Source organism: Bos taurus, chromosome 18 (assembly GCF_002263795.3).
Source record: "Bos taurus isolate L1 Dominette 01449 registration number 42190680 breed Hereford chromosome 18, ARS-UCD2.0, whole genome shotgun sequence".
Taxonomy (NCBI): Eukaryota; Metazoa; Chordata; class Mammalia; order Artiodactyla; family Bovidae; genus Bos; species Bos taurus.
Window position 1 is genome coordinate 35,640,594 of NC_037345.1, and position 24,577 is coordinate 35,665,170.

Genomic DNA, 24,577 nt, shown 5'->3' on the forward strand with positions numbered 1-24,577 from the left:
CGAAGACAGAGGAGGATGAACCAGAGAGAGGAAGAAAGGAAGATGCAGTTCCAAAACGAGTCAGGCAGGATGAAGACTGAAAACGATCCTCACACCTGGGCCCCAGGGAGGCCTGGGGTTTACTCTGGAAGCTCGGCGGTGTCTATGTGTATGTGGGGACTATAAAGAATGCGCGGTAGCCGGAAGTTGCGTCCTGGGTCTGTGTCTCCCCAGGGTCTCTAGTAGCAGTGTTGGCGGCGAACAAAGTATGGAGGCTCTTCAGAGTTCCTCGTGTGAGCTGTATGGTGTAACCCCTCCCCCGCCCCCGCCCCAACCGGGAGTGTGGCCCAGGCCAAGAACTACAGAGGAAACGCGTGTGGGGTCATTTAGAGTTCCCCCGCGGATGCGTCCTCTCAGTGGCCCAGAGAGTCCCTTGAGTCGGGGAGCGGACATCCAGTCGGCGAGCATGACTGGGCCCGGGTCACGGGAGCCGGGACCGCACGGACGGGCGCCGAAGCGCAGCCCACTGAATCTCTGAAGCAGCTGCGGCCTCCTGCTGCCCGGAAGCGCCGCCGCCCGCGAGGCCCGCGCTGAGCCGCGCGCTCTGTCCCGACGCGGCGCGCGCTATCGCGATCCGGCTGCGGGTGACGTGGCGGGGGCGGGGCCTGAGCGGTCGCGGCGGGGGCGGTGGCAGTACGACCTAGCATCCTGGAGGCGCCGGGCCGCCGCGAGGTAACGGGCCGCGGGCGGGCGCGCCGGGAGAGCGGGGCTGGAAGAGCGCGGCCGGAGGGTAGGGGGCCGGGCGAGGGGAGCGGGGCCCGGGGAGCCAGGCCCGGGCCGCGCCGGCGCCGCGTGCGGGATGCAGTCCCGGGAACCCCGCGCGGGCCACGCAGGCCGCGGGCACGTGAGAGACGCTGCGCGTGAGCGCGCTCCCTCCTGAGGGGAAAGCCGTGCGTGTGAGCGGGACCTTGAGCGTGAGGGGAATTGCAGAAGTGTAAGGACTGAGTGTGTGAGGAAGACGCGGCGTGTGTGTGTGTTTGTGTGAAAGAGAGAGAGTTGGTCTGAGGGTGACTCTGAGTGTGCGAGACGCAGTGTGAAGGTGACGCTGTGTGTGAGAGAGACCCTGGGCGTGAGCATGACTCCCATGAGTGTGCGAGAGACGGAGAGAGGAGATGGTAAGAGGCCGTGAGTGTGAGAGAGACCGCGGTCAGAGTGGCCCCGAGTGTGGCCCTGGGAACACGCGAGAGAGCGCATGTGGGTCTCATGCTGAGAAAGAACCTGTGCTGCGTGGGAGAGACTCAAACTGAGCACGGCTCACGGGGCGAGACTGAGCATGTGAGCGCCTGAGCCGAGCTCTCTGGGGGGGCGGGGGGGGGGGGGAGGCGCACAGGCTCCTGCTGGTCTTGGGAGTCTAGCCGTTGGAGGGAGGACGGTGTGCTCGTCTTAGTGTCTTCAACATTATGTCATCTTGTTTGATCATCTCATGTTAAAAGGAAGGCGGTATTTGTGAAGCATTCAAAGAATTCTTCACTAAGCACTGAGCAAACTGGGCACCACTGTTAAAGGCAGTGATAAGCAGGAATCAATATTTAATTTAACATTTGTTTTTGAATACCTCTGTGTGCAATGGTCTATGCTTGTAAAAAGAATTCAATCTCTGCCCTTGATGGGGGCAAAAAAAAAAAAAAAATACTGCCAACAAATCTAGCGCCCGGTGGCAGAAAGTTCAGCCAACTGGTGCTTATCTCTGAGGACTGATGCCTGATTTTGAAGATCTGGGAGGAGCAGACTTTTGAAAGCCTGTGAGTGCTTCCTGAAATCATTTTAACTCTCTTTTCTTTTCTTGCTGGGAGGCCGTTGAGTAAACGACCCAGGCTGCTTGCATTGCTGAGGTCCTGCTGTGTGCTGGTGGCTTTTGCTTGCCAACTTTGGTCTCAGATTATCATTTAAAGTTCTTTATGTTTGATTTTTCTTTCGTGACAAATATGTGGGAAACCGCAAGTCTGATGTTCTCCTATCTGCCTCCTTCCCTGTCTATGAAGATATTTTTATTACCGCCTAAAAGTAAATACCAGTTATATGGCTGATTTCCCTGGCATTTCTTGGTACAGGAAATTTCCTGACCTATGTCCTCTGCTTCCTGTTGTAGTCTCCAGGATGTGTGGATACTTTTCTATAAAAGTGACTGAAGTGGTGCTCATGGGACCTGGGGCAGAGGGAGCTGCAGTTGTCTAGACATGCATGGTTTGAAGTGACCAGGCTAGTTCTCAAGACAGGTGTTCAGTTACACCCCACTGTGGGTGTGATGGGACTTCTCAGTAATTGAGTGCTACCCCTGCTGGGCATGTCAAAATTAGATTTTACAAAAGGAAATAGGGTCTTGCTGCTTACTAGGTTCATGTTTGGATAAGTTGTCTCTCACTTTTTGTTGCAGAGATTAATTCGACAAGACAGACACTTGGAATTAGTCTGACTGGGGAGACTTCATTTTCTTCTTTGTACCTGACCATTTATGATGAAGTGGCTTGTGAAAGTGTGATGGTTGCTTATTTCCTCACAGGTGAATAAAATTGCTCTGCTCTTCCTTAACTTTCTTGGATCTTTGTGAGTTGTAAAGAGTTTTAGTTACTTGAGTACAATGTGGATACAACAGTAATGAAGAGAATGGCTCACACGTAATTAACAATTATATAACACTAAATTTTATTAGATAAATTATATATTTATTATATCTCTTTCTAAAGAGTAATTGTGGTGGTTTATAATTAATGATACTTGCAATAAGCAAGTAAAAATAGGAAACCAAAGCCATGGAAAAGACTAGATATCAAGTGTTGTTGAAAAGTGAAGATATCTGTTCATTGTGATTGGGAAATGAGTTTGATCTTGAGTTTCCTGGTATCCTAGGTGAAAACTCAAACCTAAACAGTCACATAATTTTCACTATTTATGAAATAATAAAGTACAATAGTAAACATAAATAATAAATATATACACATATAATTTAAGTTTAAGCATTAAAAATAGCAATGCATTTTCATCGTGAATTTTTTTTTTTCATCGTGAAGTTTTGTAAAACTCAAAGAATTAAAAAAAGGTCCTCGTGTTGTCACCGCATTTAAGATTTTATCTTTTTCGACGGCAATTTTTTTGGCATAGTCATCAATTATAAAAGTTTTCAAATCTAGCTTGTAAAATATTCTTCATAATTGAACTGTGAAAGATCCACTTTTTCCCCCCAGAAAATTGCATATGTTATTTTCATGGTTAAATTTTCATGAAATTTTAGTGGTCTGGTGAATTCTTTATTATTTGCCTCAGGAACTTGGAAAATAGGATAAAAGCTATCAGAAAGCTGTGTCTGTGTCCTTACAAGTGGGGTTTAACACTAGTTTCTCAAGACAAGAACGGGTGCGTGGAATTGTTTAATGGAATTTGTCTTTAACAATGATTTTAGAGACTTTTAGAGCAAGGGAGACTGAGACATACACACTCAGGGACACAAGGAAATGTGTGGAGAAAGATGTCAGCCAGAATGCTGAGGAAAAAGGTGGGAGAACGGTGTTAGAAACAAAGATTTGTGTTAGAGACAAAGGGTATATGAGCCAAGACGTTTGTCTGATGAGCTCTGGAAGCCCTGGACTCCTTCGGTTTCTGGAAACTGCAAATGATTCAGTGTGACTGGACCATGGGAGGGACTAGTCTGCAGCAGGGGGTCTAGTGATAAGGCCCTGCTAAGAAGTTTGAAATTGATCCTAAACCTCTCAAGCAGCAACTGAGGAAGGGTTTCTAACTATGGTCTGATACCAACCAGCTCAGTAGATAATAAGGTTATTCTGTGGTGAAACTGAGGAGCCAAAGCAGTCTTTTCCTGTTGTAAGTCTGTCTCCTACTCCCGAGCTACATCCGTCCCTTTATGGAGGTAAGCCCTATTGTTGGAGGCCCTTTTTTTTCCCCCTCAGAATTCACATAATTTTAGCCAAGAACTATGTTGGGGCCTTCCATTTTCAGGTGTTCTAGATCCTTGCTGATTTTATGTTGACTTGTTCTATTGATGACAGAGAAGTGTCTTGACATTTCCAACTATAATTATGGATTTATCTGTTTTTCCTTTCAGATCTATCAGTTTTTGCTTCATGTATTTTGAAGCTATCCTGTTGGAGGAGATACACTTTCAGAATTTTCTTCTTGGTGAATTGACCTCTTTATCATTACATAATGTCTCTTTTTTTCTTCTTACTCTGAAGTCTTTTGTCTGATGTTACTATAGTTAACTCCCCGTTTGTTTTGATTATTGTTAAATGGTTTTTCACCATCTTTTTATCTGTAATTTATTTATGTCTTTATATTTCTAGTGGGCTTCCTATAAGTTGCATATTGGATTTTGCATTTTTATCTAACCCAACAATGTCTGTCTTATAATTGATGTGTCTAGATCATTTACATTTTGTGTTGCTATTGATGTGGTTGGATTAAAATGTGCTGCTTTGCTAGTTGTTTCCTGTTTTCTATTTATTTCATATGTTCTTTGCTTCTGTTTTCTACCTACTTTTGGACTGAGTATTTCTTTGATCTGTTTTAGCTGTACTGTTGGCTTACTGTTTATACTTATTTTTTTAGTGGGTGCCCTAGTTTCTCAATGTACATCTTTAATTAATTACAGTCTATCTTAAATAATATTTTTCCATAGTACATATGTATAAATATTTATTAAGTTGTGCAGTTAGAATTTGTCCAGTTTGTAGTTTATATATAATGTCTCAACATATACCTTATATAGTATTACATTATTTTCACATATAAGAACCTTACAATAGTTTAACTCCCAGTTCTTTTTTTCTATCTCTGTGCCGTTGTCATACATTTTACTTTTACATATGCATTAACACTGTATTGCTACTGTTTTTGCTTTAGGTAGTTAGATATATTCTAAAGCAATTAAAATAAGCAAAAATTATATTTTTAATATTTATCTCAGACCATTTGATTTTGTCATAGAATTCTCTCTGTTTTTTTTTTTGGTTGTGCCTGGAGGCATGTGGGATTTTAGTTCTCTGACCAAGGATCAAACCCGTGTCCCTTGCAGTGGAAGTGCAGACCCCTAATCACTGGACTGTCAGGGAATTAATTCCCTGTCTTACAACTCTTAGGTGCTCTTTTTTTATTTCCCCACTTCTGATTCTTAAGGTTTTCATTTCTCTGCTGAAATTCCACCTCTGTTCCTACATGTTGGCTAATGTTTCCATTAAAGTTTTTCATGTATTAATCATAGTTATTTTCAATTCACTATCTCATAGTTGCAATATCTGGATCATCTCTAAGTCTTGTCCTGTTGATTAATTTGCCTTTTGATAGTGGGTTGTTTTTCTTGCTTTTTTTAGGTGGCTTGTGATTTGTTACTGATTACCAGATAAAATATGTGGGAAAGTAGAGGCTGAGGTATATACTTTATTCTGGGCAGAGGGTACAGGTCTTCTTTTGCTAGCCTGTTAATGTGGGGGTTTGAGTCAGAAATGAGTTGGGTTTGGGTTTTGTTGTTGCTGTGGTTACCTTAGGTGCACTAGCGGCTTCAAATTCCTCTGCTGTTTCCTTGCCGTGTGTGTGTGTGTGTGTGTGTTTAGTCACCTCTGACTCCTTGGGACCCCATGGACTATAAGCCACCAGGCTCCTCTGTCCATGGAATTTTCCAGGCAAGAACACTGAAGCAGGTTGCCATTTCCTACTCCAGGGGATCTTCCCGACCCAGGGATCAAACCGGCGTCTCTTGTGCTTCCTGCATTGGCAGGTGGATTCTTTACCACTGAGCCACGTGGGAAGTGCCCCCGGCCCTGACAGTGGATTTTTCTCAGTGTTTATGCTCCACCCTCAGCTTTAGGTCTTCTTTGTGCATCTGTACCTCAGTGCACACTCTCCCGCAGCCTTGTTGCTGGATGCTTGCTCACCTGGTGGTGGGGAGTAGAGGGGTTCTCTGTTGTCTTGGATCAGCCTCAGCCTTAGGCAGGCCCTGTTGCCATGAGTCTGGGGAGTGGATCTTTCTGGGTGAGCCTGCCACCTCCTATGGTCTGGACCAGAATTTCCTGCCCCTCCCCCAGCCAAAGAGGGTGGTTTTATTTTTCTTTCACTCGGTCTCAGCTGTCTTGGGAGTGACAGAGTTTGCCCATTTCCCAGGGGTTTAAGATTGTATTCTTTAGAGAAGGGAGCAGGTGGACTTTTGTATTTTTCCCAGAGCAGTCACTGCTTTCCTCCTCCAGGCCAGCCTGCCTGAGAGGCTTTCTCTGGCTCTGTATTTCCCGTGAGCACCCACTGAGGTCTCACTGGAAAAAACACTTGGAGTGTCTATGGCTTTTAATTGACTTTTATTAGTAATAAATTTCTAAACTTGACCTTTAGTAATTTATTAAAAATTGTACCTAAATTCTTCTTTCCTGCCTGTATAGTGGTTCCATCATTCTCCTTCTGCCACAGGTAAGCCAGAGCTTGCATCTCTCTGGGGATACTCGTTTTTCCTTAAATTTCAGTCTCGTTGGTTGGCCTGTAACCTCATCTTGCTAATGACTTCAAGAAAAGTTATAGTTCTGTAGATTATCTGTTTTTTCTTGACATTGGAGTGGGAGTGATGCTCTTCTCAGCTTGCTATATCTTAAGTGAAAGTTAAAAGTCAAGGCAAATACATTTCATATTGTTTTAAAATTTTCCAGTGAAATGAGCTTACCTCTCTTTCTCCCCCCACCCCATGATAAAATATTTATTTGGTCTTTGTCCACTGTTCTGTCACACAGCTCCTGAAATGTCCTTATAAGAGCCATAGAGGCATCTTTTATTATAATATTAGTTTTGTTCCCAGTTCCTCAAATAGCTCCAGATCAATAAAGGTTAAGTGGATATCTTTTGTTATTTATATAACAAGCCTTTTTCAACACTCATGAGTCTATGTCAATGAAGTGACTTTTGGAAGCATCTAGATCCTCTGAGGATGGGGGTTGCTTGCCCCAGGAACCAACCCTGTGATTAGAAGGTTGGAAGTTTTAGTTAAGGTCTGACCTCCTGGGAAGGGAGAGGGTCTGGAGGTTGAATCAATCACCAATGGTCAGTGATTTGATTAGTGTTGCCTTTGTAATGAAGCATCCAAAAGGAAACCAAAAGGGCAAGTTTTGGAGATCTTCCCATGCCTCTTTCTCCATACCTTGCCACCTGCATCTCTTCCATCTGGCTGTTCCTGAGTTACAGCCTTTACAATAAACTGGTAACCTAGTAAGTAAACTTTTCCTGAGTTCTGTGGGTTGCTCTAGCAAATTAATTGAACCTGAGGAGGGAGTAGTAAAACCTCTGATTCATAGCTAATTGGTCAGAGGCAAAGGAACAACCGGACTTGCAATTTGGCCTCTTAAGTTGGGTGGGAAAGGGCTGTTTAGTAGGATTGAGCACTTAACCTGGGGAATCTGTTGCTGCCTTCAGGTAGATGGTGTAAGAGTTGATTAAACTGTAGCAGACACCAGATCTGCTTGGTGTTGCAGAACTGTTTGGTGGAAAACATACACGCCTGGTATCAGAAGTCCAAGCCCCAACCCTCTCCCTGCCAGCTAGGGTGATAAATAGGGGAAGGCCGGGTTCCCTGCTTGCCTCCATGTTGGGGTGAGTGAAAAAGTGCAACCTAAGTATCTTTGCACTTTTTTTTTTTAAGGAATTTAAGGGAGGGGAGAAAAAGACCTTTTCCCTTCACCCACTTTAGGTTCCTTGGGTGGGGTGTTGTAAATTAGACTGGTAAAAGACTGACGAGAAAAACAATCAAGTTTATTAATATGCATAGAGTATACACATGAAAGCACTCACTGATGAATGAAGACCCTTCACCTGATTCATGTGAGTCGGTAGGCTCCTCTGGTGTTTCCTAGTTTTGTTTTCATGCATATCTGAGCTCACCTGACAGATACGTGAAAACACATATTTTCCCACGTGCTTGCAGAGAGTCACCTTCATGGCTTGGTGCCAGGAATGAAAGGCAAAGTGGTGCTGCCTTAAAGCCAGGCCTCATAATAAGCCTCATAATAAGCAGAAGTAGGCTGGTTCAACTCCTCTGGGAGTAGGGGAAGGGTTATTAAAGGCCCCAGAGAAGCTTTTTCACTCAGGCTGAGGTCTAGACTCTCGAGCGGAGCTGGGGCAGGTAAGGCAGGAGTTTTGAGTGGGGCTTGTGGAGATTGGAGTTTTCTACTCACTCTTGAGTGGCTGTGGTTCACTTGCTCTGAGCTCCATGAGGCAGGACTCCAGCATACCCATTTTTGTGACTAGATGAGAAGCTTCTGGGAAGATGATGTACTGTTCCCATTCTTATTCCTGGAAGTTATCTCTGTGACCTTAAAGGACTGACCCCTCCTGGGTGGAATCAAGTGGCCTATCAGTTTCTTTCCTCCTGAAGATGAGGAAGATGAACTAGGGGTTGGGGATCTGAATTCCCAATTCCTAGGGCACAGGAATTGAGGGAGCGAGAAAGCCCTGCTGAGTGCAAGGTTAGGAAGGTGCTTGCCTTCCTCTGAGAGAGTCTGGGTTTTTCATCCGTAGGTTGGTATGGGATCCAACTTCCTTGAGGTTTCTGGACTGGCCCAATCGTTATCCAAAAGTAGCAGTGAGTGTGTGTGTGTGTGTTTGTGTATACATACATGTGTACACCATCTCCCTACAGGTTGCCTTCCAATGCCAGATCTGTGGATAAGAGGAGCCTTACAGTTTTTGTTTGGCTGTCAAAGTTCTGGGTCCTGTTAAGGGGAAATCTCTTGGCACCCCCAGGTGGTAGTGAGGGGTGTGCTGAGGAGGAAAGCAAATAAGCCAATAGCAGACGAGTCTCACGTTAGGGTGCCCCCTGGATGCTCTTTCTCCTTCTGTTCTTATTATGTTATCCCTCTCTTTAGGGCACTTTTGAAAAAGAAAGGTTGAATGGGCAAGCAGCAGTGTGGGAAGTAAGGTGAGTGTTGTGGATATAGCGACACATGGGTGTATATTTTCATGGAGTTTCTCTCCTTGGTCCAGTCTCTGCAATAGCATTATGCCCTATCTTTAGCATCTTCCTAGCCCTTCCCATCACATGTTCATGTTCTTTACTGGCCTGGGAGTAGCTATAGACCTCTCCACATGTGGCTAGAGACTGCAGAAGTGCCTGTTTATGTTTGGGCAGAGGTAAGTGGGCATGGAAAGTGAGAGGCCTGGCAGGCTGGCTAGTACTGGGACTTTGGTCTTCTCTGCAGGGCAAGTTTGCAGGTTTTAAGTTGGCAAGAACAGAGCAAAATAGAGAATTGCCTGACAGTCCAGTGGTACGGACTCTAGGCTCTCAGTGCTGAGGGCCCAGCTTCAGTCCCTGGTCAGAGAACCAAGATTCCACAAGCTGGGCAGTACATCAAAAAAAAAAAAAAAAAAAGCCAAAAAACAGAACAAAACCTACATCTCAGGGAGAATTTATGCTATGGATAAACCTAATGTTAGCCTACTCTGGGCATCCTGTTGGAAGTCACCAGCATATGGTGCCTGAGCCCTTTTGGTGTCTGTCTTGGAGTAGTGGAGGTTAGCCTGCCTCCATTTCTCTGTATCCTGTGGTGGGAACTGAGACAGGCTCATTATATTTAGGTCTGTATATGAGTCACATGGTCCCTACGTAAGAAGTGGGTAGGGAAATCCGCCTGCTTTGCAGGTCTAAACTAGAGCGTTATCAGCCGTTACCCTAGACTAACAATACTTATATTCTTTGCCAGGCTGTAGTAAACACAGGTGAAAGAACCACTTGCCATGGAAGCCAGGGAGCTGGAGAGTCCCACACCCACATACCATCTCATTCCTGAGGCCAGCCAGCCTAGGGAGGAAGAAGGTGACTGCATGCTGCCTCAGCGGGCCACAGAAACTATGCAGCTGAAGAAGGAGATCTCTCTGCTGAATGGCGTCAGCTTGGTAGTAGGCAACATGATCGGCTCAGGAATCTTCGTTTCACCCAAGGGCGTGCTGGTCTACACTGCCTCCTATGGGTTGTCACTGGTCATCTGGGCTGTTGGTGGGCTTTTCTCCGTTGTGGGTGCCCTTTGCTATGCAGAACTGGGGACCACCATCACCAAATCTGGAGCCAGCTACGCTTATATTCTTGAGGCCTTTGGGGGCTTCATTGCTTTTATCCGCCTCTGGGCCTCACTGCTAATTGTTGAGCCCACTGGTCAGGCCATCATCGCTATCACCTTTGCCAACTACATCATCCAGCCTTCCTTTCCCACCTGTGAGCCCCCGTACCTGGCCTGCCGTCTCCTCGCTGCAGCCTGCATGTGTAAGTCTGAGGGCTTGGTGGGGGAATGTGTATGGGGGGTGATTTTTATAATTCTAATGGTAATTTATATTTGAACAGCCTATTTTGCTTTTTTGTGTATGTATTGGTAAGAGAGGCATCTTAACTTTTTTGAAGAAGCAGTTTTACCGAAGTCATTTGTTCCTGAGATCAGTGAGGGTAAATGATAGGGATGGGGGATGTTTGAACCTGTCTGTGGCTTTTGGTGCCTCGCTTTCCTTCCACTTTTGGCTGTCCCTGAGTTCTGTTCCTTAGTCTACGTGACAGGTTGGTGAATGTCTTATATTTATCTTGTCAGATGTTTAGATTGGTGTCAATATGGCTAGTTGTAACTTGACCCAGGAAAAATCCCTCAGTGCTGAGGCCTTTATTCTGCTACCCCCCAAAAAAAGTTATTTTGCTTCCCCTCTTTTAATCTTAAAACAGTTTAAAGTCATCAGTGAGGAAATGGTCTTCTTTAGACTATGGGGGTCCCAAGACTTTGTATCCTGTAGGCTCCTGGTGAAACCACTCCTTCCTGCAACTTCTACTCTCTGCAGGTTGATCTAAGCAGCAGGCACCACACCAAAATGGCTTTTTCCCATTGGTGTTTCAGATTTCTTTTATGCAGACTGTGTAAACAAGCTCCTTCTACAGCCAGTAAGGAAGGTGGCTTCTTCCCTGTATTTGGATTTCTGAGGATAGAACCTGAGAGATCCCAGTGGATCTCTCTTTATCTTCCTTTTTCTAATGAGGTAGTAAGGAGGAATTTTGTGTGAAATCACTGGACGGGAGAGAAGATTATTGTGAACTTGGTCCAGTAAAGCTAGTGTTTTAGCTGAGAAGTGACCCAGAAATCCCTGTGTCTCTTAGCACGGTGCTGCCAGAGGCACTTAATTATACTGTTTTTTTCCATATCTTTGCTTGCAAAACTTTGGCAGTATGTGCGGTTTATCCAGTGTTAAAAATAGACAGTACCTTGGAGTTAGCAGTAAAGGATTGTACAATATGCTGTGCTTCCTGACTTTAAGGAATTTATTAAAGACAGATATTAAAGGAAACTTTTCTACAGATACCCATGGGAGGAGAGAAGGTGGTTACTCAGCTATGTATCTGATAGGGTTTCACCAGGGGTCTCTAGCCTGACTGAGATCTCTAAAAAAGGCAGTAATTTTCTGATTATAAAACATGTTTGTTAAGGAGAAAATTAAATTAGCCTCAAATCACCTGTAATCTACCCCAAGACAGGAGTACTTTTAATAGTTCAGTCACATTTCTTTCTGTTATAGAATTGGAACCATATTTTGTATATAACTTTATATTCTACTTTTTAAACTTAGTATATCATGAATTTCCCTCCATTTTGTGAAATGTTCAAAAGAAACATTTTTTAAGTAACATATATATATTCTTTTTATTAAAAGATAATGCATAGACCCTACAGACAATTAGAAAAACTCAAAAAGAAAAAAGAAAATTAAAATCACCCATGATTTTACCTCTGAGAGAACTATTACTATAAATATTGTGTGAAATACCTCCCAGTATTTTTTTTTTCTGTTTATTCATCATTTTAAAGAAGTACCCTTGAGATCAGAGCTTCCCTGGTGGTTGCAGTGCAGCCTGCAATGCAGCAGACATAGATTCAGTCCCTGGGTCAGAAAGGAAATGGCGACCTACTCCAGTATTCTTGCCTGGAGAATCCCATGGACAGAGGAACCTGGCAGGCTATGGCCCATGGGGCGACAAAGAGTTGGACACAGCAACCCTTATGATCATACTCTTTGTGATTTGTATACTGTATTTAAAAATTTTTAATATTAAATCCCTTTCATCAAATATTGCTAGAAAACGTGGTTTGGGACACAGAAGTAGTTTCCAGGCAGTGTAATGGTTAAAATCATAGCCTCCCTAGGAGTTCCCTGGTGGTGGCCTAGTGGTTAGGATTCTGAACCCGTGGCCTGGGTTCAGTCCCTGGCTGGGGAGCTGAGATCCTGCAAGCTGCTCTGCCTGGCCAAGAAAAGGCGGCAGTGGTGGTGGTGGAGGGGGGGCTTCCCCAGTGGTCCAGTGAGGCGCCTCACTTCCACTGCAGCGAGCATGGTTTGCTCCCTGATCAGGAAACTAGGATCTAAGGCCCTGCATGCCATGGGGAGCGGGGTGGGTTGGGGGAATTAAGGGTTGGGGGCTGGGGAATCATAGGCTCCCATGCTAGACTGGGTTTGATTCCAGCTTTACCATTGAGTAGCTATTGACCTTGGAGGAGATATGACTATTGCCTTAGTGTTCTTGTTTGTAAAATGAGAATATTGACTGTACTGTTGACTGGAAAAAAATACACAACCTAAATGTTGAGAGTTAGGTTTTATTTGGCAGACAAAACTGAGGACTTAAGCCTGGGGCACAGCATCTCAAGATAGCTTCTGAAGAGGTAAGGGAGGAGCCAGGATATATAGGAATTTTTGCAGCAAATACCAGTAATTGGAACATTAAAAGATTACTGGTTTTTTTTTTTTTTTTTGCGTCGAGGCATATGGATCTTAGTTCCCTGACCAGGATTGAACCCATGCCCACTGCAGTGGAAGCTCAGAGTCTTAATCCACTCGATCACCAGAGAAGTCCCAAAAGATTACTGTTAATTAAAGAAAACCAGATATCCCAGGTTAAAGAATTTAGTGCTTTTCTATTTATGAGAAGAGTCAGGGGTCATTGACATCCTTCCTTTGATATATACTTCTGCTTTCTCATCCTGAGTCTCCTCAGGGTACTGCGTCAGGGAGTGGCTGCCTGCTAGTTGGTGGGCATCCTGTTTCATCCTGAGTTCCCTTGGGGCTCCCTGAGAGGCAGCTGTAATGGCTTGATGGCTGTAGCATCCGTTGTTTGGCTGATAGGGCAGGCAATTTTTTTTTTTTTCAGTTTGTTGATAGTATCTATCTGAAAAGATTATTGTGAGGAATAAACGAATCAGTACACCTATAATACTTCTCTCTGCCTGGCATGTAGTGAGTGCCTTATAATATTATTATTAAAAATAATGCTGCTATGGGAAATCTTTGTGTAGAAATCATCTTCAGAGTTTTTTTCATATTCTAATAGGGTAGAATTATATAAGAGAAAACCCTGTGTCTAAAGAATTAAACTGTTTTAAGTTTCTTTGTGTTGCTTTTTAGAAGGTTTTATGAATCTGTACTCTTTCTGAGTACCTGTAAGTATCTGTGCATTGGTCTGGTGATGGCCTCAGGATGAATTCCAAGAATAACTAAATCAGAGAGCTCAGTCGTGTCAGACTCTTTGCAGCCCCATGGACTGTAGACTGCCAGGTTTCTCTGTCCATGTGATTCTTCAGGCAAGAGTACTGGAGTGGGTTGCCATTTCCTTCTCCAGGGGATCTTCCCAACCCAGGAGGCGAACCCACATCTCCTGCATTGGCAAGCGGATTCTTTACGTAGTTCCACCTGGGAAGCCCTAAGTCAAAGGTCACTTCTCTACATCATTTTTCATATAAAGAAGATTTTTATTTGTTAAATCTTGTTTTCCTTTATCATTTTTCCCATTGTTTTTTGTGCTTAGGAAGCCTGTCTCCACACTAGGAGCTAATTTTTTGATTGAAGGAGAGTCTTCACCTGTTCGGAGAAGGCAATGGCAACCCACTCTAGTACTTTTGCCTGGAAAATCCCATGGATAGAGGAGCCTGGTAGCCTGTAGTCCATGGGGTCGCTAAGAGTCGGACACAACTGAGCAACTTCACTTTCACTTTTCACTTTCATGCATTGGAGAAGGAAATGGCACCCACTCCAGTGTTCTTGCCTGGAGAATCCCAGGGACTGGGGAACTTGGTGGGCTGCCGTCTATGGGGTCGCACAGAGTCGGACACAACTGAAGTGACTTAGCAGCAGCAGCTTCACCTGTTAGAAAATGTGGTTATATCATATAACTTCTTTTATTCAAATGTACCTTTACTCAGATTACTCAGTATTTGAATTCTGAACACTCGCTTTCTAGAAACTAAGGCTTTTCCATAAAGCAGGCCTGAGGGCAGGAACTTGTCAAAGTTGCAGCCAAGTTGTTAAAACCTTGACCCATCCTAACAGACTAGATTTTAGGGCTCAGTTTACTTTTCTCTTTGGAAATTAGGGTGTAGAATCAGGTTGAGGTATCATCCAGCTAAGCTGGGGTGTGCTGGAGGGAGCCTCCTTGGGCAGGGGTGGCTCTGAAAGCAGCTTGGTCTCAAGAGATATACATGGGAAGAAAGCGATTATGTCATAATTAGGGCAAAAAACAAGGATCTGCACTGAATCCACTGTGAGGCTCAGGTAGGAGAATTAAGTCAGTCTTGAAACTGAGACATGACAGGGATCCAGGTTGTTAATTGGAAGACTGCCTAAAGAAGTTATATCCATGCCAGGGTAGACAGTTAAGGTTCCATCCTAGAAGAAGGGGTCCAGGCAGTCTCCATGTGGCTAACTCTAGGTTGAAGCTGCAAGCCTATGGCTCACAGACCAGACTTGGTCCACACATGTATTGGGCCTATACAGTGTTCTAAAAATTTTGAATTACTTGCCAACATTTAAAAATCAGGACTTGCCCTTTCTCTTGAAAAATCTAGAGTTCTGGCAAACTTGGACCTATATTCCATTCTTACATCAGTTGCATTTGAATAGTGGTTACTCCTCTAAATGAAGCATATAGTCTCTTGTTCACCCCAGTCCTCCACTCCCTCTTATTTTATATCCAGACATACTTGTCTTTGCTCATTTATATTACCTTCTTGGGTCCTTAAGGCACTGCTATTTTAGATCGTGTCTTATGACAACCCCCCACCCCGGTCCCGGGTTACACTGCAGGAAGATAGATCCAAGCAGCTTTTTTTTTTAATTTCAGACATTTAGTCTGGAGACAGTTTTCATTGTCACAACTTCTGGGAAGGGATGCTGCTGGCATGTAATGGGTAGAGGTCAAGGATGCTGCTGCTGAACATCCTATAACGCACAGGACAGCCCCACAACAGACTTCTCTGGCCCAAAATGTCAATTGTGCTGAAATTTAGAAACTGTCATTCTAGTCATATATATTCTGGGATCTTGGGCTCTTCTGTGGTTAGTGGGACCTCAGGCTGCCCACTGAACTCAATATGCTTGGGGCTCTAATTCACTTATGGGACTGCGGGGGCAAATGACACTTCTTGAGGTTTCATAGTTCCTTTCTCTGGCCAGGTGACCAGCAGCATTCTTGGTAACCCAGCTGCTCAGCATTATGTAGGAGTACTTGATTTGTTTAGGGAAGTGTGTGTTTCTGGCTTAGGTCTTGGTGCACTTATCTTTGTGGGATCCTGTTATGTAAACTCAAATACATCATTGAAGAATATTTGCCATGAACTGACATGGAAGTCAGTTCAGTACTGACACCGTGGCATCAGCAGAGGTCTGCTCACAGCTGAGACTCCATTGTCCGCAAGGGTTTATTTGGTAAGGCTGCAGTTTATTTGGTGAGACTGCAGTGAGGAAGCACTGTGTGATGTCTGAATGGCTTCCTATTGCCTTTTGCTGTCTTGGACTCATGCCTGGGCAGGGTTCTTTTTTTTTTTTTCTTCTGGGCAAGGTTCTACTCTGAGCAGGAAGGCTGCTCTCTCCTATTTTGGTCAATTGTTGTTACACATAGACAGCTTTCATACTTTAACAGTAATAGGCCTGAGGAGGACTGGTCTTGACAACAGTTGCTCAAAGGTCCTAGACTCTAACTCTATATACAGTTTGAATGTTTTGATAATAGGACTCAATGTGTATATTTGTGTAATTAAAAAAAGAGGAGGCCTTTTTTTTTTTTTTTTTTTTTTTAAGAAGGCAAGTACATATCCATACACATGCCCAGAGGCAGCTTCTGATTCTGGGAGCTCCATTTGGAAGGGTTTACTTCTGGACTCTTGTAGAACATTTCTCTCCTAAGATGTTTGTTTCTGCTTCTTTTTCTTTTCCCACTTTGTCATTGTTGTTCAGGACTGTACTCCTCTATCCTTGAACGACCCTTTGTCATACCCAGCTTGTTTGTGGGAGGAATTGGGAGGTTCCCTCTCCTTCCAGTGCTTCTCCTATAGGAGAAGGAAGCTGTGATAATCAGCATAACTAGAACTACAGCTTCAGATGTTAGGCCATCTCCTTATCAGCAAGAGGTGCAGGTTTGTCTGAGGGCACATGGATTAATCAGGATTAGTTTGGGTTTCAAACAACTGAAAGCCAAAAGGAACATGGCTCAGGGCATATTGAAATTTATTTCTCTCACATGTTAAAAGTAGGCAGTGAGGGGCTGGTAGAATGACTTCATAATTCTTCAGGGAGTCAGGTTCCTTCTTTCTATTTTATGGCTCTGCCATTTTCAACATGTGACTTTTGGCTGGTGGTCAAGGATGGATGCTCAAGCTCTAGTCATGTCTGCATGTGGCCAATGGGAAGCACAAAAAAAGAACCTCTCACCCATCAAAGATACTCCTCTAAGGTGTAATTTATGTGAAACTTTGCTTATGTCCCTGGGTTAACCACTTAATTACTTGGCCACACCTGCCTGCAAAAGGGGCTGGGAAATGTCATCTTTATTTTGGGCAACAGGACTCCAGTTAAAATTTCTATTACTAAGGGAAGATGGAAGAACAGATATTAGAAGATACATAGCCATCTTTGCCACAAAACCTTTGGGGATTGTTTCTGCTTAGGGATTGGGTCTGGGGCTTCCCTGGTGGCTCAGGTGGTAAAGAATCTGCCTGCAGTGCTGGAGACCTGGGTTAGATCCCTTGGTTGGGAAGATCCCCTGCAGAAGGGAATAGCAACCCACTCCAGTATTTTTGCCTGGAGAATTCCATGGACAGAGAAGCCTGGTGAGCTGTAGTCCATGGGATCACCAAAAGTTGGACACGACTGAATGATCAACACACACACACAGGGGTTGGATCTGTATCTGCTATCTGAGTATTTCCCAGCAACAGTCCCCTAGAGAGCCTGGAAAGACCCTCACATGGGTCCCACAGCCATTGGTGCAGGTTTTCAGGAGAGAAATGAGATCATGGAAGAGCGAGGACTTGGGTGTTTTTATTGTGGTAGTTGAATTGTGGCCTCCAGGCTCAGCCTGGTTGTCTGGTGCTTGAGCTCTGATAGGATCCTTGGATGGGAATGGGAGTTCTGGGAGGCAGGAGGGGTGGGGGTCAGATGGTAAAATTTTGTTTCTTAATTAGAATCAGGAAAGCAGTTGAGGTAGTTGGCTTTTGCTTGGTATGCTATTCGTGGAGCTCTGTGTTCTCTGGCAGGGCTGAGAGTCCGGTGAAGCAAGCGAGGCTCCTGGGGCCAGTACTCGAAGGTTTGCCAAGCTATCCGTGACAGTGAGTGCCTCCTTATGTCGTAGGCTCCTTACTCACCTTACTCTACACTTGGCCCTGCTCCCTGGCTACATGTTGTTTTAAATGAAGTACTTTTATTGAGAAAGAAGTGTATGTGCATGGTAAATAGGTCAAAGTATAAAAGGGTGTACGGTGAAAAAAATCTGCCTCTCAGCTTTAGTCTTCCTCCCTGAGGCAATGACCAGGCTCTTCTGTATCCTTCCAGCTGGCCTTTGAGTAGGGGCTCTGCAGGGGCTGCCATGAGGCGGTGCTTTTACTTGTTGAATTCCCACTGTGTGCACAGAGGACCAAGCCGTGGGGGCAGTTTGTAGCAGGATGGAGGGAAGGAGAAGGAGCAGAAGTCAGAGGAGAGTGAGCCTGTCAGCTGGCCAAGGAATGTGTGAGCTTCTCTCCCCATCCTGCAGTCGCATCTTCGTGGTGGAAACCAGAGCACAGTAAGCGCAGTCAGGACGTTGTAAGACAGCCTTTTTCTCCATGGGTGTGGCCATCTTTCTGTCTCTGTCTCTTTTTTGTCTCTTTCTCTTCGTCTCTGCCTCCTCGTCATTGTCTCTTCTCCACCTCTGTTTTGTGTATATTTCTGCGTCTTTTCATCAGTCTTTTTTTCTCACAAGCTGCACAGCTCCTCACAGACTGCTGTCACTTCTGCTTCTTTTTGTAGTCCCACTTCCTTTGCTTTTTGTGGCTTTTCTTCCTCTATTACAAGGGCTTGTATGTGATTTTTACTTGCTCCTGACCCAGCTGCTGTTCGCTAGGTTCGGTCTTGGCATCCGAACTCATATTTTTGGCAGAGATGATCAAATAGGCTCAGCTTGGGTCCACAGTTGGGCTCTACCAGCCATGATAGGGTAGGAGGAGCAGTTCCCAAGAAGGGGCCTGGCAGGTACTTCAAAATATGCTGACTCTGTTGCACAGGAGTCTGGATTACTGGTGGCTGTGAACTAGGTAATCCTCACTAGTTGATCCAGGTTTAGCTCCCCACAATGAACTTGGATTAGCAGGGCAGGTCCTTGGAAAGACCTGCCTGACAGTGTACATTCTTTTGGTCTTCTCCCCTCCCTTTTGGCCATTATTTGACCCCCTGCTGCCACACATCTTTATGACTGACTAGTAAGCACCTGTGTCATTTGCCAGAGTACTACGTGAAAGCTCTTTAAGTGCCCTGTGGAGGCTGTTCAGCCACTCATATTTATAACCACACATTGGCTGATGGCTCTCCTCTCCATTTGCGTGGAGGAATGTCCAACTTTCTGAAAGTTCCCTTGCTCCAGGGGATTGGCAGTTAAATGAAAGTTGTCACCATCTTGATTCCAACCATGGTTCATCAGTTCCTATATTTGCTTGGCAATAAGCTTAAGAAAACCGTATGCTTTTGTTTCCCACTAAGAATTTGTGGTATCCTTGGAAGTACCACCCAAATGCCTGAGGAAGAGAGAGGGACCTTGCTGTGACAGGTGTCCCTATGACCATAGCACACAGTTCTAAGCTGTGCTGTGAAGTGAGGACATGGTAGGTTGAGGGAGAGAGAGCTCAGGCAGGAGCGGGCTGATGTGTTTGGGCAAGGTTTTGCAGGGAGTGGGGACTGAATTAGACCTTGAAAGTGGGACTTGCTGTTGGTTAAGGCAGAAGGAGGAGGGGAGGATATTTCTCTTATGTGTATATACAGCATCAGTACAGAGAGGGTCTGCTGAAGGAGAGTGCACAGCGAGGGTAGAAGTAGGCAGATATGGCCAGGAGGACGGGCCCCCAAATTTTGTAATAACATTTGAGGTTCCCATAAAAGTCATTTTTGGAGGCTAGGGGCATTACTTAGAGGTGTCACTGTGGAGCCCCTTGGATATTGTTCTTGTGTTCTCTCCATGGATTAGAGCAGTTCCTGTATAGCAGGGGTAAGGTGGTGGGAGCCCTAACACAGGACCAGATATCACTGAGGTACGTGAGGAGCTGGAACATAAAGCCAGCAGTGCTGATGCGAGTCCACGTCTCCACAGGCCTATCTGAGAATTAGGATGTTTGGATAGAAATGGTGGTGGGGGAGATCAGTGGGGGCGCCATGTAAGCTTGGGAATGGTAGCTGGCCTCTCTCAACCTCGTTTCCTCATCCAGAAAATGGGAATAGGAATGTCTGTTGTGGTTGTGAGAATTAATTGAGAGGATGTATGTGAAATTGTCAGGCACTTGACAGACTTTTTAAAAATAAAAACATTGCCTGTCTAATTCCTCGGTGACCTGCCACCTGCATTGAAATTGACCTCATTTATTGTTGGACCTCTCTTGTCCCCAGTCTCTAATGCCCCAGGGGGTTTGAAACTTTGGGAGTCTCAGTGAGGAAGAGTGGGTAAAGTTCACCATTCCTGGGCCTAGGGGGAATTTCCAAAAACAGTTCTGGCTATCAGAATGTATGAATATGCAGTAGTACATGCCTTTGTATCTTGTCCAAAGTGGTGGGATGTTCTCTCAGCTGGGGCAGATAGAAGATGTACCCCGTTTGCCTGTTCTGGTTTTGACCAGTCCTTTGGCCTCTTTGCCTTAGGCAGACAGGATACAAATGATGTGCTTTGTAAAGAGAGGTTGGGCGTTGGTGCCCTCATCTCACGCCTGCCACTGACGTTGTGGTTTTCTTCCTAGGTCTGCTGACATTTGTGAACTGCGCCTATGTCAAGTGGGGCACACGTGTGCAGGACATGTTCACTTATGCCAAGGTCCTGGCACTCATTGCCATCATTGTCATGGGCCTTGTTAAACTGTGCCAGGGTAAGGAGAATCCCAGGTGGGAAGGAGGGTGGGTGACTCTGGGAGTTCCCCTGGGTTCCTTGAGAAAAACATGCAACGTGGGGACTCCATTAGGTTTACTGCTCAGCTCTTTCTATGTACCTGCTAGACTGTGTCGGTGAGAATGAGAAATCTGTTCTCGGGTTTCCTGGGCCTCCATCCCTTTGTGGAGGTGGGGAGTATTGTAAGATGTGAGCCAAGGGCCTAGGAGATTTTGAAACTTGGGTTGTAATTGGGTCATAAAAGTGATCAAGATAAAGTGAGCCCTGGTTCCTGTTTTTGGTGTGTGACCGCAGGCAGTGGGGAGGAGGGCGCAGCCCTTCTTAAGAGGGTGAAAGGTGTATGTGGCGGGGAGTTGGGGTCTGGAAATGAGTGGTTATTTTGCAGCCTTTACTTTTCATCTGGCCTTGCTCTTATTTAGCATTCCCTCCCAGAATCAGCTCTCAGCAAAAATATTAAAACATTGCAAAGATGGCACTGACTTTTGTGTGTGTTGACTTTAGAGAGCTTTTCATTCCTAGACCACAGCAGGTTGGTAATGAGGGTTACAGGCCTCTTAAGATCCTCTGACCCCTTAGAGAAGCCTTGAGGTGTCCTTGGCCAAGGATGTCTCGATCATCCCAGTTCTCTAGGGTATCTTTCTCTAAACTTGGCTGTGTTTACAGTCATCTGAAGAGCCGAGGCTCCCATTTCAACCCATCCAACTCTGGTTGGTTTGGAGTTGAAAAAGATGTGTTTTGGGGAATTCTCTGGTGGTCCAGTGGTTAGGACTCTGTGCTTTCACAGCTGAGGGCCCAGGTTCAATCCCTGGTTAGAGAACTAAGATGCTGCGTGGTGCAACCAAAAAATCAAACAGAGAAAAAGGTATGTTTTTAAGAAGTGCCCTGGGTGAATCTTAGGCAGCTGACCTAGAACCTTTGTGCCTGTGTGCAAGTTAGTATAGCCAGCCATCTGGATGTTCCTAGAGTCTCTGAAGTATCTTGGGGCCAAATTGGGTAGTTGAGTAATTCTCCCCCCAAGATCTATGCCCTGGGAATAACTGTCGTGCATGATGACTGGTATGCTGGGGGCTCGCGGGTCTCTGTTTTCCTTCCTCTTTGTTGCACACCCAGCCCTTTTGGCCACATTGAGGGATGGGTTTAGGCCTTCTGAGGAGGTCACAGCAGGCTTCCTTAGAAGTCTAGGTCTTGTTGAAAGATAAGACTAGAGTGTCTAGAAGGTCTGTCTCTTGGACAGTGGGGTGCTGTTCCCTTGGCTTGCAAGTGTGCAGTCTCTGAAGGCCTCAAGGAGGCTGACTTATCTAGGGAGGCTCTCCAAAGGTGGAGGTGGCCCATACCTAACCCCAGACCCCATGATAAATAAGATCTCAGTTCCTACAAAGTCTACCATTTCCTGTGAAATAACCACTGCGAATAGAGCAACAGAGTTCTTTCCGTGAGATTGAGAAACCCATTGAACCAAAATAGGCAGTGGTCTGGGCCAAGAGAAGTAGTTCCACAGGAAGATCTAATTGTTAATGAAAAAATGATTCCTTTACGTGAAAGAGGGTTCTTTCTAAAAATAGGAGGAAGAGCTGTGGCTGACCGCATGGTCTCTTGAAGGAAATGGCAATTCCTTAGGGCTTTCAAAGAGGGGTTATCACTTCAGAAGGCAGCCAGGAATGCCTTTTTTTTTTCTTCTGAGATTGCCAGGTTCTGCTGAAGGAAAGTGTAAGATTCAGAAGGAGTGGGTGGGATGGTGAAGTACAGGGAGCTGGAGGTGGTGGTTCTTTTGGTACTAAATTGTTTTTCTTTTTTTCTTTTCCCTGCCTGCTTGCTTTTCCTTCTTTTCTTGATGCTCCTCCTCTCTCCTTTTTTTCCCCATCTACCCTTCCTCTTTCTCACTGCCCTGCACCCCCTCCTTTTTCTCTTTACACCTTCCATCTCTCCTGTCCTCCTCCTCCTCCTTGCTCTTTCTCCTCTCTGCACCCCCACCTGCCTTTGCCCCCACAGGACACTCTGAGCACTTTCAGGATGCCTTTAAGGGTTCCTCCTGGGATGTGGGAGACCTCTCTCTTGCTCTCTACTCTGCCCTCTTCTCTTACTCAGGTTGGGACACCCTTAATTTTGTAACAGAAGAAATCAAAAACCCAGAAAGGTAAAGGCGAGATCCCATTCTCCTCAACTTGGCTGGAACTCCTGCTGATAGTGGGTACACTTGCCCCCTCCCACCCCTCCTCCTTCGTCTCTCATCACTTCTCCCTACTCCCCCCTTTTCCAGCTCAGAGGAATGAGGGGCTAGGATGGGAGTAGGGAGGGAAACCCCTGGCTCCTCAGCCTCACGTTAACGTTGGAGGATCCCCAAGGTCCTTCCTGGAGGAGAAGTCCTTTGGTGGGCCACAGCCAGCCCAGTTGGGGCTGAGATGTTAAGACCTTGGACTGGTGCTGACACTGAAGCCTGGGGAGCCAGAAGCTTACTCTGAGCAGCCAGGTCCCCAGCCTGTCTTCCAGTCCCTAAAGGACACCGCTATTCCTTCAGAGAGACCCAGTGGTCCCACTGGGACAAGGATCAAATACTCATCCTGAGTCATCTTCACAGAGAAGGGGCTTTCTTCCTGTCTTAGTAGAAAGAGCCCAGGGCATGGGACACATCCTGCCCTTAAGCCATGTGGGAAGGAGGAGTCAGCCTCAAAGATCCAGAGGCCAGGGAATTCCTGGGTAGCTCTGACCCTCAACGAGAGGTTGGTTCCAGGTAGTTCTGTCTCATTTGTTCTGACAGAAATTTGCCCCTGGCCATTGGGATTTCTATGCCAATAGTGACGCTCATCTACATCCTAACCAACGTGGCCTATTACACAGTGCTGAGCATTTCTGATGTCCTTGGCAGTGATGCTGTAGCTGTGGTGAGTCTCTTGGGATCCCATTTGCTCGTCATCTTCTGATACTGAATGGCTGAATCTTCTGTTTCTGCAGCCACTTCACGTGGTGGGTCTGGGCCTAAGGGTGAGCTTTGCAGCAGTGATGGCATTTCAGGAAGCTGTGGACACTCTGTCCTGTGCTGAGTGCCCTTCTGTGCTCTGTCCCCAGACATTTGCTGACCAGACGTTTGGCATGTTTGGCTGGACCATTCCCATTGCTGTCGCCCTGTCCTGTTTTGGGGGCCTCAACGCGTCTATCTTCGCTTCATCAAGGTACTGTGTCTCTGCTTCACTGATAACACACCACAGTATCTAATTCTCTGAGGGTCTAGGTGAGTCCATCAGAGCCCCTTTGCTTTCTCTGTCTCTTGGACTTGCAGAGTGTATATGCGATCGTGTAGTGGTTAGTACTCTGTGTTGTGTATGCAGGTGTGCACACATGTGCTTGCCTTTGTGCAAACATTTGTATGCTGGGAGCTCACATTTTCACCTGAGGTGAGGACAGATTGGTAAGAGGTCAAGGAAGGAAGGCAGTAGCTTGGACAGTAGCCATCCTGTTGGGGATCAGATCAGACTCTATGTTCCTGTGGATTATGCTGCAGGCCTAGCACAGGATTCATTCTTGTGATGAATTATTATTGAGCACTTGCTGTGTACCTGTACTGGTACAGGACGACTCTGCCCCTCACATCATAGAAAACACTGAGGCCAACAGGTAGGCTCAGCTCTCTTCCCCACACCTGTTAAAGACTTACCTGTTAGAGCACTGTTGTTTCAGAGAGAGGACTGATTTTGCCTTTCCAGGCTGATTCTGCTACCTGGTCCCAGGATTCCCAGGTTCTGGCTCTGCCAGTTGCCCCCAAATACTTAGGTAGTAGGTCCATCCTGAGCTATCTTGTGGCATTGACAGGATGAAGGTAGGGGACTCAGAGTAAGAATGTGGACCTGCACATAAAGTGGACTGCAGCCATGTCAAGATAATGCACAGCTGTTTCCGCCTGTGTTACCTTCTTCACTTTCTCCTTATTACCCGTTCTGCTGTCTTTGGCTCTGTACTCGCTACCTTTGGCTCACTTACACGTCCTCTCCAGCATTCTACCTTTTCTACTGCTTCTCTACTTCAGTACAGATACTAGCCTTGTGAACCTCTGACACCCTTCCAGATGATACCAGCAACTCCTGTGGCTCCACCTGGATGGCCCATAAATATCTCAAACTTAACATGCACTCTACCTGTTCTTGTCTCCAGTTGTGATACATCAGC

General features: G+C 45.6%; 1 protein-coding gene across 7 annotated transcripts in view; it reads left to right on the forward strand.

Annotated features, from left to right (window-relative positions):
* The first annotated feature begins 671 nt into the window (after positions 1-671).
* Positions 672-24,577, forward strand: part of SLC7A6 (solute carrier family 7 member 6) — a 32,243-nt gene continuing 8,337 nt past the window's right edge. The window contains exons 1-7 of one of the 7 annotated variants that reach the window (XM_010814517.4): positions 672-1,314; positions 2,414-2,539; positions 9,717-10,273; positions 20,274-20,399; positions 22,409-22,553; positions 23,175-23,298; positions 23,483-23,586. In XM_010814517.4, coding sequence (XP_010812819.1) covers positions 9,751-10,273; positions 20,274-20,399; positions 22,409-22,553; positions 23,175-23,298; positions 23,483-23,586 — 1,022 coding nt within the window. In that variant the 5' untranslated portion in view covers positions 672-1,314; positions 2,414-2,539; positions 9,717-9,750. Of the gene's footprint in view, positions 1,315-1,359; positions 1,782-2,413; positions 2,540-4,096; positions 4,171-8,880; positions 8,936-9,716; positions 10,274-20,273; positions 20,400-22,408; positions 22,554-23,174; positions 23,299-23,482; positions 23,587-24,577 lie in introns of those variants that run through there. The other 6 variants (XM_059877466.1, XM_059877467.1, XM_059877462.1 and 3 more) reach the window with 6 other exon arrangements.